The sequence below is a fragment of the Psammomys obesus genome, unplaced genomic scaffold, assembly GCF_907164565.1.
Source record: "Psammomys obesus unplaced genomic scaffold, mPsaObe1.curated_primary_1811, whole genome shotgun sequence".
Lineage (NCBI taxonomy): Eukaryota > Metazoa > Chordata > Mammalia > Rodentia > Muridae > Psammomys > Psammomys obesus.
In genome coordinates, this window is record NW_026590062.1 from 22844096 (window position 1) to 22864068 (window position 19973).

Consider the following 19973-nt stretch of genomic DNA (forward strand, 5'->3'; position numbering starts at 1 on the left):
CTTCCTTCCTTCCTTCCTTCCTTCCTTCCTTCCTTCCTTCCTTCCTTTCTTTCTCTCTTTCTCTCTCTCTCTTTCTTAATAATTTATTTTTATTTTATGTGCTTTGGTGTTTTGCCTACATGTGTGTCTGTACAAAGGTGTTGGATCCCCTGGAACTGGAATTATAGACATTTGTGAGCTGCCATGTGGGTGCTGGAGACTGAAATTGGATCCTCTTGAAGAGTAGCCAGTGCTTTTAAAAAACAGCAGAGCCATCTCGCCAGCCCCACCTGCACTTTCTTACACAAACACATAATTAAAAGTTAAAAAATGAGTCTTCTTTACTTTTCATTATCTCCATGGCCTTAGGGTTGTTATTTTGCCTATTTGTACCTTAGTTTTCTTATCCATGAAGTGACAGTAAAGGCACTTAGCACTTGGTAGGTATTCTATACACTTAGCTGTTAGTGGCTGGGCACTGGGCCAGTGAGCTGCCTCAGTGGGGCATCTGACAAGCTGAGTTCAGTCTCCAAGTCACATGTGTAGGTGGAAGGATAGAGCCAACCTCTGACCTTCACACGTGGCATGGGCATGTTCACCCACACACACATGTGCATGCAGAATCTATAAATAAATTGTTGGGGGCATAGAGGTTCTTGTACCCACAGAGAAGCACTGAGAGAACCAGAAATGCTAATCATACAGGGTGTCTCCTCAATGGAGGAGATACCTCATTCCATCCAGGAAGGTGGAAGTTGACTGTTAATGACCTGGTGACCTCTCTGCTATCTGTGGAGGGTGACCTCACCCAAATTCCCCAGAATAGTTACCCAGACTCTCCCCTCCCTAAGCGTTACCCATTCTTGGGGAAGATGTCACATGGACTCTGGCTTGCTGATCTCCTGTAGGTCAGAGACCACACTAAACTCTAGGCCTTTCAGCTCTAGAACCCACCCTCGTGGTCACATGTACTTGTAGAAGAACATAGAAGTTTCTATGTAGCCACGCCATAAGTTTTACTGTGCACCTGGAACTGGACTCTTAGTTGCCTGGAAACCTCTTCCCCAATTGTACTGTGTTTTAAATATGCTGACAGTGAACCGCCTGGCACTGGACTCCAGAAGTCTGATCCAGGTTGACAAGGTCAGTCAGCACTGGGCTTTTATTCTCATCTCTTCATATGGTTCACTTTCCTGTCTGACACCTTCAGGGACCCCCCTCAATAAATGTAATTTTTTTCAAAAATTGCGGTATGGTGGTACACTTGGGAGGCTAAGGCAGGAAGACCAAAAATTGGGGAAATAGCAACAAATAATGCAGTCTGGAGAGGTGGTCCATTGGTTGAGAGCACTGTTGTTCTTGTAGAGGACCGGGGTTCAGTTCCCAGCACCCGTGTGGAGGCTCACAATCATCTGTAACTCTAGATCCAGGAATCTGACCCCCTCTTCCTGCCTTTGCATACATACGGTACATATACATGCAGGCAAAACACTCATGTGAAATATGTTAAAAAATTAAAATTAGTCTGGGCATGGTGGTGCACATCTTTAATCCCAGCTCTCAGGAGGCAGAGACAGGCAGATCTCTGAGTTCAAGGCCAACCTGGTCCACAGAGTGTGCTCCAAGACAGCCAGGGATACACAGAAACCCTGTCTCAAAATCAAATCAAATAAAAACAATTAAGCTCTTTTATGTTTTGATTCTATAGGGCACTGCATCCCCTAAAGAATTTTACGCGAAGAACTCCCGGTGGACAGAAGGGCTTATATCTGCCTCCAAAGCTGTTGGTTGGGGAGCAACCATCATGGTGTAAGTGTCTGGCTCCAAGGTGCCGCACGCCCCCTTCGCCATCCCATGGATCCACCCCAGACAGTTGCTGAGAGAGAAAAAAGCACCATTCTCATAGCCAGGCATGGCGGTACCCACCCACCTGTAGTCCCAGCACTTAAGGGGCTCAGTCGAAAGTATAACAAGTTAGAGGCCACCCTGGGCTAGTGTAAAAACAGAATTTACAGTGCCACTGAGGTAGATCAGTGGTAGATCATTTGATGAGCTTGTGTTTGCCCCTTGGTTCAAGACCCAATCATTTCAAAAAGTTTCTTTTGTTGGTGTTGGGTCTGTTCGGTTTTTAAGACAGAGTCTCTCTGTGTAGCCCTGACTAGCCTGGAACTCATTATGTAAACCAGGCTGGCTTACTCATAGAGATCCACTAGCCTCTGTCTCCCAACTGCTTGGATCAAAGCTGTGTGACACCATGCCGGCCAAAGAAGTCCTAGATCAAAGATGTGTGACACCATGCCTGGCCCAAGAAGTCCTTCCTGGAACTCACTAGCTAGCCAATCTAGGCCTAATCTGTCAGCTCCAAGTCTCATTAAGACACAGTGTCTCAGCCAGGCATAGTGGTGCATGCCTTTAATCTCAGCACTAGTGAGGCAGAGGCAGGTGGAGCTCTCTGTTCCAGGCCAGCCTGGTCTACAGAATGAGTTCCAGGACAGCCAGAGCTACATAGTGAGAACTTGTCTTAAAAAACAATATCTTAAAAAATAAGCTGTAGGCAGGTATGTAAGCTGCCTTTTCTGTGTAGCCAGTGACTGAGGGGTTAGTGGGGTCATGATAGTTTATGCTCTCTGTAACTTCATCCTTCATGATTCTTGGTTCTCAGGGATGCTGCTGATCTTGTGGTCCAAGGCAAAGGGAAGTTTGAGGAACTGATGGTATGCTCACATGAGATTGCTGCCAGCACAGCACAGCTTGTGGCTGGATCCAAGGTAGGACCAGCTGGTACTGGACACTCCAGCACACTGTAAGACCTTTCTGAGTTAAAGAGGACTTGAGCCATGGAAGCGACCTCAGGGACAGGTGATAATCCATAGTCCTGCTTGGTGGCGTCCCGAATAAATATTCTGCCTCTCAAGGGTTCCATAGCACCCTCTTTTAAAAGCCTGATATATGCCAGATGATGATGGAGCATGCCTTTAATCCCAGCTCTCAGGAGACTGAGGTAGGCAGATCTCTGAGTTCAAGGTCAACCAGAACTATGCAGAGAAAAAAATGTCTGAAACAAACAAACAAACAAACCCTAATATATGCCAACAAGGAGCTCCTCCCAGCTCATCACATGCATGCCTTAGTGTTCCTGTCACTATCGTTAGGTAGCTTTTGAGGGTCCCAGGCATGTCATCCTTGTATTATTGCCATCATTCAAGGAGCATTCAGGTGAAACAGATGACATGGCCTGTCATCCCAGCTACTTTGGAAGATGAGGCAGGAGAATTAAAAGTTAAAGTCTAGCCTGGGCTTAAAGTGAATTAGGGCCAACCTAATAAGACTTTGGCTCCTAATAAAAAATTTAAACAGGGATCAGTGAGATGGCTCAGCCGGGGAAAGGCACTTGCTACCAAAGCTGATGATCTGAGTTTGATCCCTGGGACCTACATGCTAGAATCAAATGACTCCCAAGAGTTGTTCTCTCTCTGACTTCCACATGCACACCCTGACATGCACACCTACACACAAGCACTGCATAAATAATAAAAAGTAATTTTAAATTGTCTGATGTTACAGTTTAGTGTCAGAGTAATTGCCTCAGATCTGCTGGTAAGGGTCAGGGGCCATGGTCAATGGTAGAACACCTGCCTAGAATCCCCCCAGTGATGTGGCTCAGTGCTGGAGCACCTTCCTAGCAAGCACACAGCCCTGGTTATGTCCCTAGTATCCAAAGATGAAAAAAGCATCTGTTCCCCAGGTGTGGTGATGGAGACGCAAGCTCTAATCACCACACTCAGAGAGCAGAGACAGGCAGGTCTCGGTGAGTTCAGTACACCCAGGGCTACATAGTGAGACCCTGTCTCAAAAAAATAAAATACAAGAAAAGAAGGATCTGTTTGAGGCCAACCTGGCTTATATAGCAAGCTCCAGGCCAGCCAAGGCTACTGTGGAGCTGCTTGGCACGGTCTATAGGTCACCTGACTTGGCCTTTAGAGTCTATATAACCACTAATCTGTCCCTTCTTTGTCTCTGAACATGAACCACTGCCCCATTTAATCCTCAAGCCCAGCAGTGAGCTGGAACCCCCTGAAGTATTCTTTATCCCTCCCTTATTTCTTAGGATTCCAAGTTCTTTTTTCCTACACATGGAAGAGTTCATGCAGATAACTATGCAAGCCAGAGTGTAGGCTAATCCAACCTATATGCCAGGGGTCACTTTTACTCTAGACATGTCAGGGGCTGGTCCCACAGGCAACAGTGACTTTGGGAGGCCGACTGGTGACAGCATTCACTCTCCTGAGCACATCAGGCCAGCTCTTCAGTCCTATGCTTGCTGCTTCTGATGTAGTGTGAACACCATTGTCGTCTGTCCCGGCAGGTGAAAGCTAACAAGGACAGCCTCAATCTGACCCAGCTGCAGCAGGCCTCTCGGGGAGTGAACCAGGCCACAGCCGCTGTGGTGGCCTCTACCATTTCCGGCAAATCTCAGATTGAGGAGACAGGTAGCCTTCACAGTCTACATCTCTTTCTCCATGATCTCAATTTAGTTCTGTTTTTTATTTTTATTTTATTTTCCATTTTGAATATGTGTTGTGCGTGCAGGTGTGTATACTGATATGTATAAGTCTCTTCCAATATTGATTCTCTTGCTCTCTTTCTATCTGTGTGTGTGTCTGTCTGTCTCTTTGTCTCTCTGAGATAGGACCTCACTATGTAGGCCAGGCTGGCCTTGAACTCAGAGATCCACCTGCCTCTGCCTTCTGAGTACAGGAGTTGAAGGCATGTACCACCTCACACTGCCCTTTGTAGACACACTCTACAAGGATATAGGAAGGATATAGGCAGCTAGGGGCGTCGCTCAGTTAGTAGAGTGCTTCTCTGGCGTGTGCGAAGCCAGTTGTTCTTTTGGTCTTTTTACATCCTGTCTGATCTCCTAAGGCAGGATGTCATAAAACTGTGATTTTATATTCCCACAGCGCCAGGCTATTAAGTAGATTTTTCCTTACACTGCTTCTCTGAGATCAGATAAAATTCTCTACAAGTCTAGTTATCCCCAGAGAATCAGACCCCGGTTACCTGTGAATTAGTTAATTTTCTCATGTTTGTGAGCAGACCAAAGATCTAAAAGCAGCTCTCTTTCTCCCTCCCCCACCCATACCCCCCACCCCATTTTTTGAGACAAGGTGTCTCTGTGTAGCAGAACCCTGGCTGTTTTGGAATTCTCTTTGTAGCCTATACTGGCCTCCAACTCAGAGAGATCAGTCTGCCTCTGCCTCCTGAATTCTGGGATTAAAGATGTGTACCACCACACCTGGCCCCTAAAAGCACCTTTCTAAAAGGAAGGATTTGGGCTGGTAGCTGGCTCAAAGAATAAAGGTAACTGCTGCCAAGTCTGATGACGGGAGTTCAAAGCCCAGTACCCACATGATGGAACATGAGTGTACTCACTCTCTTTGGCCTTTACTCACATAGCATGGCACCTGTATGTACACGCTGGCACTAACAAAAAAAAAGTTAGCCAGGTGGTTCTGTCACACACTTACTCCTAGTGCTTGGGAGGCAGAGGCAGGCAGGTCTCTGAGTTCAAGCCAGCCTGGTCTACAGAGTAAGTTCCAAGAGAGCCAGGGATACACAGAGAAACCCTGTCCCAAAAAACAAAACAAAACAAAACAAAAAAATAACCAGCAAACAAACTACAACAACCAAAAAAGAAATTAAATTTATTTTGGCTCATGGTTTGAAGGTACAGTTCATGGTGTTGGGAAGTCCTGGCAGCAGGGGCGTGAGGCGACCGGTCACATGGCAACCACAGTCAGGAAGCAGAGGGCAGGTGAATGCTGGTGCTCAGCTCGACCCCTCTCTCTGTCTCTCTCTTACTCGCTCTTGCTCTTTTCGTCTGTCTGTCTTTTTCTGAAATGGGGTCTCACTGTGTAGCCCCGGCTGCCTTGGAACACACTATGTATTCAGGCTGCCCTCAGTCTCATAGAGCTCCTCCTACTCTTGCTCCCAGACTGCCAGGGTCATGAGCGATCACACCTAGTTTCCACTTTCTGCTTATTAATTCATTTGAGGACCAAACACATATCCAGGGTAGGTTTTTATACCTCAGTTAACCGAGTCTGGAAGCCCCTCCACAAGCATGCCCCCGAGGCCTGTTCCCATGGGGATGCTGCAGGTGATCCCTCACGCTGGGAAGAATGCTTGTCACCAAGGCTGACATCCAAGTTCAATCTCCTGGACCTGTATGGTCACTGGGAAGACCACTGTGTTGTCCTCTAAATATACATAGATAATTGTTGTTGTTTTGGGGGTTTGTGCTTTTGGGTTTTTTTTGTTTTGTTTTGTTTTTTAAGTTTATTTATTTATTTTAGGTGGGGGCTCAGTATATAGTGGCTGGCCTGGAACTCACAGAGATCTGCCTGCCTATGTCTCCTGGGTGTTAGGATTAGAGGCATCCACTATCATGCTTAGCTGTTTCAAAAAAAAAAAAAAAAAAGTAATAAACTAGCCCTCACATCCTGTAATCCCAGCCTTCCTTCATTTCTGTCCTCTGGGCATTCACATGTGTGTTTGTGTATGAGTGACTCGTGCATCCCTGTGAATATAATCCTGAAAGAAACTTAAGGCTGTGGGGGGGGGGGGGCTATTTTGGCTCACACTTTCAGAGGGTTTTATTCATGGTTGCTTGGCTCATGAGCCCAAGCAAAACACTTTGGCAGCCAGAGTGTGAGGTAAAGCGGAGCTTGCTCACATTATAGTTGGCCAATGGGCAGCCGGAACTACGGACTGGGCTGTAACCTTAATGGGCTTGTCTCAGGCTGGAGAGATTGCTCAGTCAGTAGAGTGGTTGCTATGCAAACACAAGGACCTGAGTTGACCCCTAGAAGCCAACCCACATAAAAAAGCCGGGCATGGTGGTGGAGCGTTGCTGTAATCTCCGTGCAGGGAGGGGGGCACGGGGGGTCCCTGGAGCTCGCTGACCGGCCAGCCTAGCCAGCTTGGTGAGCTCCAGGTCTATGACAGACCCTGGTTCACAAAACAGGGTGGAGGAGAATATAAGCAAATTAATGAACGAAAGTACAGTGGTCAGCCCCTAAGGACAACACCTTAAAGATGACTTTGACCTCACACACATACATGATGTGCCCTTGTATACATGCTAATGTGCACACACAAAAAGGCATGCCTCTAGGGACCTCCTTCTCCCAGCCGGGCCCAACCTACTAAACATTTTACTTCCTCCCAAAATATCACCAACAGCTGAGGAACAAATGCTCCACAGAGGAGCCTGTAGGGACAGTTCAGCTTGGGACCATTATGGTGGCAAAGGGCATGGCAGGCGTTGCAGTGGTGGGGGTGGGGGATTGCCATTGTCCTCGCAGTTGACATCATTTGACTGGCTCTTCCTCCATCCATCCCTGCAGATAGTATGGACTTCTCAAGCATGACACTGACCCAGATCAAGCGCCAGGAGATGGATTCCCAGGTGAGAAAACCATGGCCACGTCTAAGGCTGGCTGTCTCCCCTGCCCGCACATCAGCCTCAAGTGTTGTTCCCAAGGGGAGAAGCCAGAGAGACGGAATAACTGGGGGAAAGTGAAGCCTGGTGTGGGCATGCATGTAATAATCCCAGCACTTGGGAAGCTGAGGCAGGAGGACTGCTGTGAGTTTGAGGCCAGTGTGTGCTACATAACAAGACCCTGTTAAAAAGAATGGCAGCGCTGACCCAGCAGCTGCGAGAACTTGTCGCAACAACCTGCGACTCCAGTTCTTGGGGAACCAGCACCTTGCGGCCTCTGTGGGTACCGGCACTCACTTGCATATGCCTCCCTCATATAAACAAAAGTTAAAAGGGAAAAGGGTAGAGAAGGCTAAATGCTGCACTGTGTATCTGCAATCCTGGCACTGCGGTGGTGGAGGAACGAGCCTGGTTCCTGGGCTAGTCTGGCTCATGTAACCCGGTCTAAAAGGGGAATTAAACTAGGAGCTGGGTTGTGATGTAAAAGGCTGTCTCAAGCTGGGGAGATAGATCGGTCAGTAAAGTGACATTTAAATAAGCTATGGAAATGGGATGGACATGATGGAAGAGGGAATCTGAGACACAGAGAGACCTGGTTAAATCTAAAGAAGACAAGTCCCAGAGAAGTTCAAAGGACCATTACAAGGGCTCCATGTCATTTGGTCTTAGAGCACCTGCCTAGAATCCCCGGTGAGGGGCTGGAGCGTGCCACTTGCCTATCGTCCACGAGGCCCTAGATCGAACCTCACACACAAACACTTGAAAAGAGAAACAGAGACCGAGAGATACAGTGGTGGGAACACAGCTCATTGGTAGAACATTCAGCATGAGTTTGACACTGGCTTCAATCCCCAACCTCTCACTCCCTTTGCTAACAGGTTAGGGTGCTAGAGCTGGAAAACGACCTTCAGAAGGAGCGGCAGAAGCTGGGAGAGCTCCGGAAGAAACACTACGAGCTGGCCGGCGTCGCCGAGGGCTGGGAAGAAGGTAAGCCCACCGTGGGTGTTTACTGACCGTGACGTAGTAGGGATGGGCCTTCCCGAAACAGAGCAGGACCCTCTGGCCTGCCCTTTCTCTCCTCTTTCCATTCCTAAATAGCCTGTAAGCCTAAAGCCGGGGTCTGCGTCATGGAGAATTAAAAAGCTTTTGTTGTTGCTCTTCAAAGCCTCCTCGGTAATGTGGGTGTTGCATACTTCTGAGCCGAGTGCTTGGGAGATGGAGGCAAGAAGGTTGGGAATTTGAGGCCACCCTCAGCTACATAGTCAAACAAACAATGTTATAAAAACCTCTAAGCTGATCAGGAAACTGACCAGTGTCACTGCAGTGTCCTCTTGTCTTTTTGTTTTTGGGGTAGTTTTTTGTTTTTGTTTTAAAGATTTATTTTTATTTTCTGGGTGTGAGCACAGTTCCGTCTTGTGGGTTCTGGGGCTCTTAACACTGAACCACCACCTCCAATGCACATGCACACATTAAAAAAGTAATAATAATTTTTTAAAGGCCACAATGCCCAAAAGTGAACAGACTTAAGAGGATGAATGGAATGTAAAAATACTCAGACACACCCCCAAGCTTAGTCTGGTGGCACCTGCCTGTATTCCCAACTATCCTGGAGTCTGAGACCAAAAAAAAAAAAAAAAAAAATTGAAGGTTTGAGGCCATCTTCATTCCACAAAATGAATTCAAGGCCAATGTAGGCAACTTAAGACTCTTTTAAAAATGGAAAGTAAAAAAAAGGCTAAGGAAACGAGAGATGGCTCAGCAGTCAAGAGCCAAGAGCACTGTCTGCTCTTTCAGAGGACCTGAATTCAATTCCCAGCAACCACAGGGCAGCTCACAACTGTCCGTAACACCTGTTTCAGGGATCCCCCTCACACAGACTATACATGCAGTCAAAACACCAATACACACACACACACACACACACACACACACACACACACACACACAAACACACACACACACAGTTTTTAAGAACAGAGGCAGGTGGATCTCTGAGTTCCAGGCCAGCCTGGTCTACAGATGGCTAGAAAAGAAAGCGTATAGGGAGTAGGGGGAGGCTGGCTTAGCTAGGGATATCGCTGGGTTTTGGGACGCTTGCCCTTGGATTCTTCCATCAGCAGTAGACCACGCGACTAGAATATTTCAATGAACCCTGATTCCTGAACCTAACTGGGAAAGAGGGGACTGACTCTGGAGAGCTGTCTTTTGTCCCAGCCCAGAGACCTGCTGCTGTATACAGCTTCTTGCATGTCCAAAGTGGTTCAGTCCATCACAGGCAAGATTGTTGTTGCTTATAAGAATTTGACAAACCCTAGTAACTAAGCATATATCCATCACCATGATCCCTATTCTTGGACATAGTTAATGCCACCGCTGTATGGCAGTCATGAGCTTGAGAAGCTTATGTGCCCACAGTCTGCTGCATGTGTTCATGTATACATGAGGTTCCCTGTGATTTGTTGTTGTTGTTGTTGTTGTTTTTAGGGACAGAAGCATCACCTTCTACTGTTCAAGAAGCAATACCCGAAAAAGAATAGAGCCAAGCCAACGTCCAATGCATCAGAGTGTAAATCCTTGTTCCCCTTCTGTTTGTGCTGATCCCACCATGGCACTCCAGGTCCCTTGCAGACCTCTCCATTGACAAAAGCTGAAGGCCGTCATGTTTCCTCGTGCATGATGAGTTCTTCCCGTGTCCCTGGCATAAGGCAGACCAGGGTCGGCCCTGAGCAAGCTCAGATCCACAGAAAAACAGCAACATGGCCATCCTGCCTTGCCTAATATCCACTTCTCACCAGTCGTGTCCCCCTTAAGAGAGGATTCTTGTCATTGTCTTGTCACGGGAACTTGGAGAGGGGACATCTTACACCTGTTCTTTTTTTCCCCCCTCCTCAGTCTTTTGCATTTTGTCATTTGCACAAACTTGTGAGCATCTGGACTCCGTTGGATTCCAAACCAGACCGCTGCCTGAATCCATGGCCAGAAGGACAGCCGGCCTGGCCAGTAACACCAAAGCAACGGTTCTTCCCGCCACACCACACTTTTGGCAGTTGGATGGATTCCTTCCTGCTTATCATTAGGTGGCCAATCGGCTCTTTTGGTTTCCTGTTTCGAAAGTTTCACACAGCCAACCTTCCCAAGAAGGGTTCCAACCCTCCGCCCCACCCTGAGCTCTGAGCCTTCTGAGAAGGAAAGCCCCCACACACACCATGGTGCGGCTCAGGCTATGCCGTGGTGCTCCAGCTCAGCCCTGTGTCAGCCAAGGCTACCCCACAGGGTAACAATTCTCCTTGGAAGTCTGAAGCAGAGCTAGTGCCTTTACTTTCTGACCCTGATGCCAGCCCAAGGCCTCTTTCCACCTTTACAAGCCAGGGAGCACCAGAGTTTAAAATAAAAGAAGAAGAAAAAGAAAAACTACAGGGGTGCAGCTGTTCAGGAGGCAGATTTCTTAGGAGCTCCCGTGAGCAGGTTCACCTCCTGTCACATGCTGGAATGGAGCTGGTGTGAACAGCAACACTACATCCCCCGAGCAAAGTTCCTGTGCCATGTCACTGAGGTCACCTCTCGTCAAACCTAGGCAAGGCCCTAAGAGGGACAAATATAAAGGACCAGAAGTGGGGCCTTCCCCTGCTGGCCTGCTTCTGCATCCTATTGAACCAGAAAGAGATGGTTCTGTGTGCTACTTATCTGACAGACCCACTTGCTTCCATCAGGAAAAGGCCTCTGCTCGGTGTAGGACTCTTTGTATGTATTTATTACTAACAATCTTCACACAGTGTCTGCCCCAGAGATGCTTGGGGCAATTAGGACCGAGGCTGACTGACCAGGCTTGCCCTCTGCCATCATTCTTCACAAATCATGCACAAGGTTAAAGGGCCAAACCCTGGTCATTTCCAGGCTCGGATTCCCAAAGGAGGCCAGTTCCTCAAAGCACCGAGGAGCAGGGAAAAGGAGAAAGGGACCATTGGCACTGTACCCACTGTACCCACCACCACCCACCCACTCTTGCTCCTGTGCAGACAGGGTGGGCACACACAGAGGGCATCCCACCTAGACACAAGAAACCAGATGGCACTTTGCAACTCCCAGATGGACCCCCTGAATTAAGTGACCTTCTGATCTGTAGGGTGGGACAGACAGATGGCTTCTTCCTTCTTTATCTCTAGTGAATGCATAGGCGGCAGCCAGCGGGCAGTTCCTTGAGCCTGTCCCCACTGGGGCATGGTTCAGCATTGCTGGGTAATGGGTTGTGAGACTAATGTTTGATCACTGTGAATTAACCCCCCTTTTCCTGCTACACCCACCTCCACTCTGTCCCCAGGTGTTTTCTCAGTGGGCACTCCAAAAACTCCCAGAAACCCAGATGACTGCTGAGACATGTGACCTTCACATTGGGCAAAAGGAGTTAGTTAGTTATTGGGAGCAGAAGCGGCCCATTCTGATACCAGAAGACTGTATCTCTGCTTAGAGTTTCTTGAGTCCAAGGACCAGAACAAGCAATGTGTGGCATTGTTGGCCCATTTGTGCCAATCAAGCCAACCCACGTGATCACTATAGGTCAGCTGTTCCAAAAGTAACTAGGTAGCCCTTGCTTTTAGGGTCAGTAGATCAGGACTCTGAATGAATAACACACCTGTCTGGAAAGCCATCGTCATTTTAAAAACCTTAGTGAACTCTGGGTCCTCCCTACCTGCTTGATGTCCCATCAGTACTTTGTAGTAACTCAAGTCAGAAACTGCCTTTTTCTAGCCAGGCTTGCTAGTGCATGCCTGTCATCTGGGCACTCGGGAGACTGAAGCAGGACAGTCTTGGATATAAGTGGTCTTTGGAGACAGGGTCTTACTGCATAGCCCTGGCTGGCCTCTTCAAACTAGCTTTGTACACCTCATTGTCCTTGAACTCAAAGAGATTTCCTCTGCCTCCCGAATGCTGGGTTTAAAGGTGTGAGCCATTTCACCCAACTTAGGCCATAATTTATTGGCTCTGCTGTTACCTAAACATGAGTCTTTAACTCAGTGGTTGGACAAACCAAACTCTGAAAATCCCTATAGCTCAAAAGGAGACACACAGCCTTTTATAGCCTGAGGCTCCTTAGACTAAAGTGTGCTGCAGGGGTGTAGCCAGACCCTCAAGACAGGGAACTGAGGGGCCAGAGAGAGGCTGGCATTTAAGAGCACTTCCTCTCTTCCAGAGGACCCAAGTTTTGTTCCCAGTGCCCACATCATGTGGCCTGCAACTGCCTCTAACTCCAGCTCCAAGGGATCCGATGCCCTCCACTGGTGGCATGCAGTCATGTGGATACATGACTTTTAAGTGAAAATAATTCTTAAAAAGTACTTCTTTTTAAAGACAGAAGATTGACAAAATAATGGCTGAGGGTGGGGTGAAGAGGAAGCTCATGTCCAGTCGTGTCTCATATTTAACGGTATTGCAGTCTTCCGGTCATCGAGATTAAGCACATGTATGCCTTTGTGGGGTCAGGTCATAGCTGAGCAAGGAGTTTATTAACTATACCAGGCTTGTCAGTGCACACCTGTACTCCCAGCATTTGGGAATTGGAGGCAGAAGGGTTGTGAGTTCAAGTCTAGCCTGGATTATATTCTGAGACCTTATCTCAAAAAAAAAAAAGACTAATGTAAATGGCTTGTTGATTGTACTCACCACATCACTATTTCTAGAGTCCCGTGTGTTTAAACCCTTAGCCCAGTAGCTCGGAGGACCAGACACCTCCAGGGCACCTTTTCTTAGAACTGGTGTGGATGCCGAGTCAGGCACCAGGGTTTGTGCCAGGTAACCTGAGGTCACAAGTATTTGTCATTCTGGTCACATTACTGTGATGTGACCTCTCATCTTAGGAGGAGTTGGTCCTCATCTTCTGTCTAGGGAAGTTTTTACTTAGTCATCAGCTTGGTTGTAGAAGGGTCTCTGGCACTGTTTGACCCTAGTTTTTAATAGATGGCAAATGTGCTACTCTGTATTATTGCCTTTCTGTATCTCTGGGAACCTTGCTGGAAAAGCAAGTCTTTGGGCCCAACACTAACTGCCAATTAGAATGGCTTTGCCCTCCCGGCCATCTTGGAACCTTCTTAATGGCCTTCAAACCAGAGTGGGCATTGCCTTCTCTCCACCATCTTTGAGCATCCTCCATGTTGGCATCCAACAAGAATGAGCTTTGCCTGCTCTTCCTGATCTTGGAGTCTCCATACCTTCCAAGCAGAACAGCTTTGCCCTCTCTGCCATCTTGGATCCTCCATATTAGCCTTCCAGCCAGAGTGGCGGTTCTCAGAGACTGTGCTGTCTGTAACATTGGAAACCACTACCGCACTTGTCAGCCCTCAACAGTGGTCCAGAACAGCTATCTGCCACCCTGGCTCCCATGTCCAGGCCAAATGCAGGACCACCAAACATAGTGGTAGAGTGCCTCCTCTCCCAGGAGCCAACGCCACAAATGCTTGATTAGACATGACTGGATCCAGGTGTGAGCATAGAACCTTCTAGACACGTGTTTCAGGTGCCCCTCAACTACCTCAGGTTTGAAGACCCTAACTGATTACCATTCTAGGGACAAACCGAGGAATCCGGTTGGATCTTGGTGATAACCTAAATATCTTAAGCTTATAACAGACTCTCAGACATGCAGGGATGGGGTTGGTTTTCGATTGTTTATGCCCTCTCCCTTACATTTTTAACCTTTTCCACCATTTTCCATTAGAATAGTCCCTCTAAGTAAATTTCACTTTTCACTGTGTGCCTACCTTCCCAGGGCAGGTAGCTACCGGCTCTTGTTTCCTCCCAACAACTTTTATTATGGAATGAAGACCTTTCTTTGTATAATGCATTGCATTTGTGTTTTTAATTTTTCCAATAAATATGTCAGCCTGGCTGTGGAGAAGAGTGGTATTAAAGGACCAACCAGAGTGGCCCTGAGGAATGGGTACCAATGTCTTTTTTGTTGTTGTTTTTCTGTTTTCGGAGATAAGGTTTCTCTGTGTAGCCTTGGCTGTCCAGGACTTGCTTTGTAGACCAGGCTGGCCTTTAACACAGAGATCTGCCACCCTAAGTGCTGGGATTATAGGCATGTGCAATCAAGCCCAGGCTGGGTGCCAATGTCTTGTTTCTGTGTTCTGAGAGACATAGTATTGACATGGCAGTTCACAAACACCTTTAACTCCAGTGCCATGGCACCCTCTTCTGACCTCAGATTCCTACACACTACCTATAAGATAAATTTACCAGATTTCTCTGTGTTGCCCTGGCTGTCCTGGAACTGGCTCTGAGAACCAGTCTAGCCTTGAACTCAGAGATCCTCCTGCCTCTGCCTTCCTAGTGTCAGGATTAAGGGTGTTCATCCCCTTCAGCTTTCTTTTTAACAAATATTAAAATACATATATATACACACACACACGAAGAGAGGTTGGAGAAAAGGCTTGCTACTTAAAAACAATTGCTGCTCTTCAGAGGACCTGGGTTCAGTTCCCAGTATACACATCAGGTAGCTCTCAGCTGTCTCTGAGTCCAGCTCTAGGGGATCCTACACCCTCTCCAGCTTCTGCAACCACTTGGACACACTGGTGTATATACACATAAATTAAGCATATACACGTAAATTTAAAGATAACTAATTTACTGTTAATTAAAGAAACATTGGTTTGTGAGCTGGGTGTGTAGCTCAGCAGTAGAGTGCTTGCCTACCAAGGACAGAGCTGTTTGCCCCGTCTGCAGCATTGCAAACAGTAGAAGTGGCGAGGAAGAAGGGCCACAGTTGTGCAAGCCTGTACTCCTGGCACTGGGAAGCAGAGGCAGGAGAATTATACATTGGTTACTGGCCTGGACTACATAGTGGAACTTGGCTTCAGTATCCTAGAAAAGGTGTAGCATGGTTGAAACAGTGCTCACCTAGTATGCCCAAAGCCATGGAGCTCGCTGCATTTTGTAAAACTAGGCTCATGGCTTATGGCAGCAACTCCAGTCCTTTGTGGGTAAAGGCAGCAAGATCAGAAGTTCAAGGGCATCTTTGGCTACATAGGGAGTCATAAGCCAGGATGAGCTACAGGAAGCTGTTTCAAAAAACACTTGAAGAAAGGAAACACTGTATTAAACATTTTCCATCATATCTAAACACTACGGTGTGAGAATGACCTAACCAGAAAGGCTTGAAGTAGTCAGGCCTCTCCATAAAGACCAGGGCTTAGGCTGGTGCTGTCCCGACCCTCCAGATTTCACATGCTTATTAGCTGCGGATAATAGAAGCCTTCAGACCAGGCCATTTGCAGCCACCAGAAGCTTCCTGGAGTAACAAACAATGAGGCTGGTTTGCTTGACAGTTTGCTGCCGCAGGGTTAGCTGCAGCCTAGTGCTGCCACTGTGAGAAACTAGGAGGGGCCCATGGGTAGATAAAGGCTGGGGTGAGACACATACGGTCCAGATGGCCTCATCCACAAAGAAAAGCCAAGGAGATACTTGTAACCCAACCTTTTTGAGCCTGGGCTGGGAGGACTGCAAGCTCCAGGACAGCCTGGGTTATGTAGGAGTCCGTGTTAAAAAAAGAAAGAAAGAAAGAAGGAAGGAAGGAAGGAAGGAAGGAAGGAAGGAAGGAAGGAAGGAAGGAAGGAAGGAAGAGAAAGAAAGACCTAGCAATATTCAAAGAAGGGAGGGCCAGAGAGAAAACCCAAGTGGATAAAGTGCTTACCATGTAGGTGTGATGACCTGGATTTGAATCCCCAGAACTCACCTCAAGGCTGGACACCGGTCCCTGCAGAGTGGAGGTTGAAACCAGGGACCCACGTTCTCCAGCCAACTAGACTGGCAGATGCAGTAGAAAGACAACCGAGACCGTGCCTCAACAAAGGGTCAAAAGCAAGGATCCAGACGCCTGTTGTAGGTGTATTTTAGCTGACAAATGTAGGCCTGACAAATGATGGGAAATTGAAGCAAGTGCTGAAGCAGAGGGCCAGGGAAGAATTAGGCTTACTGACCGAGTCTGATCACCTAAATTTGAGCCCCAGGAGTCAGTGTGGACGAAGATAATCAACTCCACACATTGTACTCTGACCTTCTCGTGTGTGCCGTGGTACATATGTATGCTCACACGTGTGTGCAAAAGAAAGCTGACTTGGCGCATGGGGGCGGGGGTATATTAAAGAATGGCAAAGTCTATGGTGGCTGAGAGGGTCCAAACTGCAGCCAACTGCATGACGTTTGCGTCATCCGAGGTTAGAGAATCACTGACGGGCCAAGAAACTTGTTCAAATTAAAAAAGCTAGAAGCCTCGTCCCGAGGGATGGGATGATCCCGCCACAGTCCAGTCTAGGGGGGCTAGAGTCTGATGTCCAAGGCTTCAGCAGCAGCAAGAAACAACCTCGCTGGGGAAGGTGAATGGCTGGTAGGCTGGCTTCTTGCTCCTTTTACTCTGTTCCATTGGAAAATCAGCATAGCCGAACGGAGTAAAGGAGATGGGAATAGGCCAGGAAGGAGAAGGAATGGTGTAAGAGAAGGGGAGGTTAAGGGAAGGGAAGAGGAAGGCAACGAAAAGAAAATAAATGAGAAAGAGGAAAGAAACTGTATTCATAACACTCAAACCACGTGCATCTCCTTTTCCCGCTTTCCGCCAAAAGCTGGCAGTTGATTGGGAGCTAGGAGCTGCTGCCTGGTTGCCTGGCAACCGACTGCCTTTGGTGCTTCTACGCAGGAGCCGCCCTGTAGTGATGTAAGAGGCAGGCGCACGGTGCACGTTCGGACTATGGGGTCTCTGCCTCCTCGGACCTTCGCGCTGATTAGAGATGTGGGCTGCTCTAGCCAGGGCCAGCTGGCACAAGACCTAGGGTCCAAGGCTGGCAACCGTGTCCGGGCTATTGTCCACGTGGACCCAGCCTGGGTTTGGTGTGATCTGGTAAGTCCCTGCTGCAGCCCTCGGGCTTCTCCTGTCTGCCAAGTTCAGCTGTGGGTGGGTTAACACTCCAGGCAGATGCCTTGATGGATGGGCAGCACTGTGTGACTGGGTTTTGTAAGGAACACATCATGAGGTCAAAAAGGGGCATTGGATCTCCTGGAACTGGCGTTATGGACAGTTATGAGCCACCATGTGGGAGCTGGGAACCAAACCCAGGTCCTCTGAAAGAGCAGCAAGTGCTCATGAACACTGAGCCATCTCTCCAGCCTCTTGATTTGTCTTTTTAGTGTTTATCTCTCTGGCACCAGGCATGTCTATGGTAGTGCATATACATGCAAGCAAGACACTAAAAGTAAATCTAAAATAAATACATAAATAAAAGATGCATCAAATCCTTCTAGTTACTGTGAAGGAGGGAAGAGTGCTGGGCATGGTGGCATCCACTTGTAATAGAGCAGCCAGGAGTCTGAGGCAGGAGGAATTCCAACCCACTTTAAGAGAGACAGCAAGGAAGAGCAGTTCTGATCCCCCAAGAAGAGATGTCACACAGTCCGGGCAGCTTGTCAGATGACCTTTGGGGGACTGAAGATAATGATGGGAGGGACCACGTTTTAACCAAGGCTGCTTTTTAAGCATACCTCTTAGCATATTTAAATCTGAGCCCAGGCACGTGGTGCACACCTTTGATCTTAGCATTTGGGAGGCAGAGCAGGAGCATCTCTGTGAGTTGCAGGCCAGCCAAGACAATAGGGTGAGATCCTGTCTTTAAAAACAAAACTAAAAATACCCTCCGAAGTGGTGGTACACACCTTCAATCCCTACACTTGGGAGGCTGATGCAGGCAGATCTCTGAGTTTGACAACAGCCAGGGCCACACAGAGAAACCCTGTCATTTGCATGCATGTTGATACCCACATAAAAAACAAATAAATTTAAATGTATGTTACAAAGTGGGACAGATAAAAGGGTCTAGTGACCCTTAATCCATGTTTAGGGTACTGATAGGAGTTTTAGGTTTTAGAGGGGCCAGGGGTAGAGAGCTATGTGTAATTAAAAGCAGGGTGGGCTGTTTGATAGTTGCCTGAGTTCTGCTTCTGCCAAGTGTCCTGAAGAAATCCTTACTGCTTGAGGGGACAAGCCAGAGACTGCACCTACTCCAGGAGTTACCTCTCTGTGGTGAACCAGTGACCCCTGGTGGCAGCAATGGCCCATCCTTGGAAGCTACTCTTGTTTCTGGACTCTCAGGTGGTTCCATGAGTTCACGGTGAACTTTAGGAATCTTTCAGGAGGCTGAGGCATGAAAAAGCTGACAGTTAGATGCCTCAGTTCAGCCTCAGAGGGGAGTGATAAGAAGACTAATTTTGTGTGTGTGTCAGAGAAAGAGAGAGAATGTTTGTGAGTGAATTCACTTGAGTGCCACAACATACATGGGGACATCAGAAGAGACTCTCAGGAGTTGGTTCTTGCCTTCCTCCATGTGTGATTAAACTCAGGTCAGAGGTCACAGGCCATTGAGAACTTATAACTGCTGGGCCATCTTTCTCACTGCCCTTCCCTGCTTTTAGTTGTGGTTTGAAGAGAGGAGTTCATGCTTTATCGCAAAAGCAGTTCCTAATGCTTGTTACACTATCAACACATTTCCCTAGCCTGTTACTCTGAGAATTTCTTAGTGTCTTGCTCATTTTTGGTTCTTCAGATAGGGTCCTCCTGTTCCTGTATCAAAGGCTGGCCTGCCTCAAACACAACTATGTCAAGGACAACCTTGAATTTCTGACTCTCCTGCCTCCAACTCCCAAGTGTTGGGATTATAAGTGTGGACTGCCACAGACTGGCCAATGGATAGAAAGTTTATCCTCAAACTTTAGGCAACAGGAATCTGAGTCATCTCTCGGTGTGAGAACAGAGCCAACCAAGTGTACCTTTTACATAAATGACATCACAATTGAAGGCTATCACAACCACCACCACTGTGTGAGGAGGGAGGGCTTATCCTGTGTCAGGGGTGCTTTCACACACACTTGACACATGTGTGAATGTACGTCAAGAAAGGAGAGAGAAGGAAGGAAGTGAATGTATCCATCCACAATGGGCCATAAGCTGTCATGCTAGCACAGGATGAGGGACTTCAGCCAAGGAGCTACGTAGCAGTAAAGATTCGCTAAAAGGCAATGCATGTGGGAAAGGGGGGAAGGGAAGCATGTCCTGTGTCCTTAGTTATACTCTCTGAGTAAGAGTAGCAAATGTCTCAGAACAGGGAGGCTGAAACACAGCAGCAGCTAATCACAGCACCTTTCACACCTCCGTATGTGAAAGTTGCGAGAGTGTTTGATGCCAATCCCCCAGAAGATAAAAACCAACTGAAAGTGGGGTATGGCAGCCCTTAGACCTGTGACCCCAGCACTGGGGAGATAGAAATACAAGGTCAGGATTTCAGTGTAACCTCAGCTACATAGTGAAGCCAGCCTGAACTACACTGGACCCTGACTCAAACAAAAACTAAAAACTGGGCTCAGCATTTACGAGCACTTGTTTTTATAGAGGACCCAGGTGTGGTTCCCAGCATTCACACGGCAGGCAATTCACAGCCATTCTTAACTCCAG

At 47.7% G+C, this 19973-nt stretch overlaps 1 protein-coding gene across 1 annotated transcript in view; it reads left to right on the forward strand.

Annotated features, from left to right (window-relative positions):
* Hip1 (huntingtin interacting protein 1) overlaps nucleotides 1-14365 on the forward strand; it is a 76976-nt gene extending 62611 nt beyond the window's left edge. Inside the window, exons 26-31 of the mRNA XM_055606151.1 lie at nucleotides 1688-1788; nucleotides 2642-2747; nucleotides 4346-4469; nucleotides 7392-7453; nucleotides 8365-8473; nucleotides 9971-14365. Coding sequence (XP_055462126.1) covers nucleotides 1688-1788; nucleotides 2642-2747; nucleotides 4346-4469; nucleotides 7392-7453; nucleotides 8365-8473; nucleotides 9971-10023 — 555 coding nt within the window. The 3' untranslated portion in view covers nucleotides 10024-14365. The remainder of the gene's footprint in view (nucleotides 1-1687; nucleotides 1789-2641; nucleotides 2748-4345; nucleotides 4470-7391; nucleotides 7454-8364; nucleotides 8474-9970) is intronic.
* The last annotated feature ends 5608 nt before the right edge of the window (nucleotides 14366-19973 follow it).